General features: G+C 38.0%; 1 protein-coding gene across 1 annotated transcript; it reads left to right on the top strand.

Annotated features, from left to right (window-relative positions):
- The first annotated feature begins 157 nt into the window (after window positions 1-157).
- Window positions 158-2,919, top strand: LOC114191248 (cation/H(+) antiporter 15-like). The gene is made up of 3 exons (XM_085669587.1): window positions 158-503; window positions 605-1,603; window positions 1,674-2,919. The coding sequence occupies exons 1-3, from the start codon at window positions 294-296 to the stop codon at window positions 2,901-2,903; spliced, it is 2,439 nt and encodes an 812-aa protein (XP_085525713.1). The 5' UTR covers window positions 158-293; the 3' UTR covers window positions 2,904-2,919.

Genomic DNA, 2,919 nt, shown 5'->3' with positions numbered 1-2,919 from the left:
TTTCCATATTCATAGTTTTTGCAAATTTACTAAAAATTCTCTGTTAACATTTATATCTCCCAAACAAAGTTTTTATAAATATAGATATATATACTGGAAGGAAAACCGTTAAATATGTGAAATGCAAAATAGAAGGTGAACCTCTAGTATAGTTTTTGTGTGGGTTGTGAACATTGTAACCCTTACTCTTTTCTCATCCATCGTCTTCCATGTTCTCTCAAGGAAAAACTAGTTTTAACACAGACATAATAAGAAACAGGTTTTATTAATTCATTCATGCACACACATATGTTATGGATGTTATATCTGATGTTCAAAACAAGACATTGGTATGCCAAAATCCCTACAGCTTTGGGCACGAGAATGTTTGGCAAGGAGGCAATCCGTTAGAATCCCCCACTTGTCTTTTATTTATGCAGGTCTCTCTGATGACCCTAGTAACACAATTAACGGACATATGTCTTAAACCATTAGGCCAATCCTCTCTAGTGTCCCAAATTATTGTAAGCTTTCTTTAAACTTGATAAATGAAAAAAAAAAATGTTCTTTATTCATTTTTATTAAGTAAATAGAAATGGTAACAAACTGTGCATGGTGGTAACAGGGAGGAATGTTGTTTGGCCCTTCAGCTTTAGGGCACATAAAGGTTATACACCATTTGTTGTTCCCGGTAAAGGGTTCTGTTGTGCTTGAAACAGTTTCATATTTTGGGCTCATGTTCTACTACTTCTTATGGAGTGTTAGATTAGACCTTTTCACTGTGTTGAAGACAGAAAGGGTAGCTTTGGTTCTTGCTATATCTGTATCCATATTTTCATTGGTTATCCCTACGGGACTCTCATTCCTGTTGAAGAACTATGTTGCAATGGAAAAACAAGTTGCAGAGGCACTTCCATATATTGGTATCTCACAAACCTATACTATATTCATTAGCATAGCAGTGCTCTTGACGGATCTGAAAATCCTGAATACTGACATAGGACGATTAACCATATCAGTAGCTATTCTTACTGATATGACTGGCTTCTTTATGTCAGCAGTTACTTTTTCAATAACGCGGTGTACGGAGGGTGATATTTTGACAATAATATATTCTATTCTATCCTCAGCTTTATACGTGCTTCTTATTATATGTGTCATGAGGCCAACCATACTTTGGATGGTAAAGAACCCGGGAAAAGGTTCAACTAATGAAATTTGCGTTGTTTGTATCTTTATCTGCGTTATCCTTTCTGGATTTATGAGTGAAGTAATCGGACAACATTTTTCCATGGGACCAATACTTTTAGGGCTGTCTCTTCCAGAAGGGCCACCCATAGGAACATCTATGATGAAAAAACTGGAGACAATGTGTATGGCTTTCCTTAATCCAATCAGTCTAGCTGTTAACGGATTGCTGGTTGATATATTCAACATAGACATGGATTCTCTGTGGAGTATCTGCATCATTCTAGTTGTCGGTTTTTTTGTAAAGATTGGTGCTATCATGTTGCCGGGATACTATTTGAATCTATCCATGAAAAAATGTTGGATCATTGGTCTCCTTCTAAATGGAAAGGGTATATGTGAGCTTGTCTTCTTCAATATGTGGTTGGGAAGTGAGGTATGTATTTCACCTTCTTTTCAAACTTCCTTAAAAACCTTTTATTAGCCTTTTGTTCTTTGTATGCCAGGTAATAAATGAAGACCAGTTCTCTATCATGGTGATCTCTGTTATATTAGTAAACGTTATCTTAGTAACAGTCGTAAAATTCATATACGACCCTTCAAAACCGTATGATAATGTAAGAAGATGCACAATTCAGCATACTAGAGGAGATTCTGAGCTCCGAATTATGGTGTGCATTGACAACAAGGAAAACCTCCCTACAATCCTCAACCTGTTAGAAGCCTCCTATGCTGGTAGAGATAGCATGATTGAGGTTACAACGCTAGTCCTAGTTGAGCTTCAAGGAAGAGCAAGACCTATTCTTGTGTCTAACCAATCCCATGAGAGTACACATGGAGTCGTATACGAGTCAAATCAAATCGACAACGCGTTGAGGCAATACGCACAACAAAATGAAGAACATGTCTCCATTAAATCTTACACTTCAATCTCCTTGTTTGAAACGATGCATGATGATGTTTGTAGAATATCACTAGAAAGCGGGGCCAACATTTTGATCATGCCGTTCCATAAGAGGTGGGAAATTGATGGCACTGTTGAGGTTGCACATAGGTCCATCCGAGCCATGAACATTAAAGTCCTCCAAAAGGCACCATGTTCTGTGGGAATTCTAGTCGACAGGGGCATCTTGGGAGCCTCTCCTTCACTCTTGGGGGCAAGAGAACCGTACTATGTTGTCGTGTTTTTCATTGGTGGTGCAGATGACGTGGAGACACTGGCTTATGGCGCTAGAATGGCTAGGCATGAGTGTGTGTGTGTAACTGTGGTTAGGTTTCTTCTATTTGGTGAGGAAAATTCTAAGGACAGAAAACGTGACAGTGATCTTATAGATGAATATAGATACCACAATGCTGGAAATAACAGGTTTGAGATTTTGGATGAAGTTGTGAAAGATGGGATAGATATGTCTATATGCATAAGAAGATTAGTGGATTATTTTGACCTTGTGATGGTGGGAAGAAGACATGCACATAATGCTATGCTTCAAGGACATGATAGTTGGAGTGAGTGTGAAGAGTTAGGGGTTATTGGGGACATGCTCGCATCACCAAATTTTGTGACCAAGGCTTCAGTGTTGGTGATACAACAACAAAGAATAAGAGGGAGAGTTATTAAACCTGGTGTGAATTTGAATCAGGTGCCAAAGGATCAACCCATGCATAATGTTCCAACTAATAACAACACATTAAGTCCTTCATGTACTATTTTGGTGGACAAGCATGATAAAATGTAAATACATTCCTATTCAT

Source organism: Vigna unguiculata, chromosome 1 (assembly GCF_037176805.1).
Source record: "Vigna unguiculata cultivar grain cowpea cultivar isolate G323 ecotype 2 chromosome 1, ASM3717680v1, whole genome shotgun sequence".
Classification (NCBI taxonomy): Eukaryota; Viridiplantae; Streptophyta; class Magnoliopsida; order Fabales; family Fabaceae; genus Vigna; species Vigna unguiculata.
The sequence above is the reverse complement of the archived record's forward strand: the minus strand, read 5'-3'. Positions and strand labels throughout refer to the sequence as shown.

Bases quoted from the DNA above. Each gene is read 5' to 3' on its own strand.
- LOC114191248 (XM_085669587.1), top strand. From the start codon at position 294: ATGGATGTTATATCTGATGTTCAAAACAAGACATTGGTATGCCAAAAT. The intron at 504-604 runs GTAAGCTTTCTT...TGGTGGTAACAG, and splicing joins CTCTAGTGTCCCAAATTATT to GGAGGAATGTTGTTTGGCCC. The intron at 1,604-1,673 runs GTATGTATTTCA...TTTGTATGCCAG, and splicing joins ATATGTGGTTGGGAAGTGAG to GTAATAAATGAAGACCAGTT.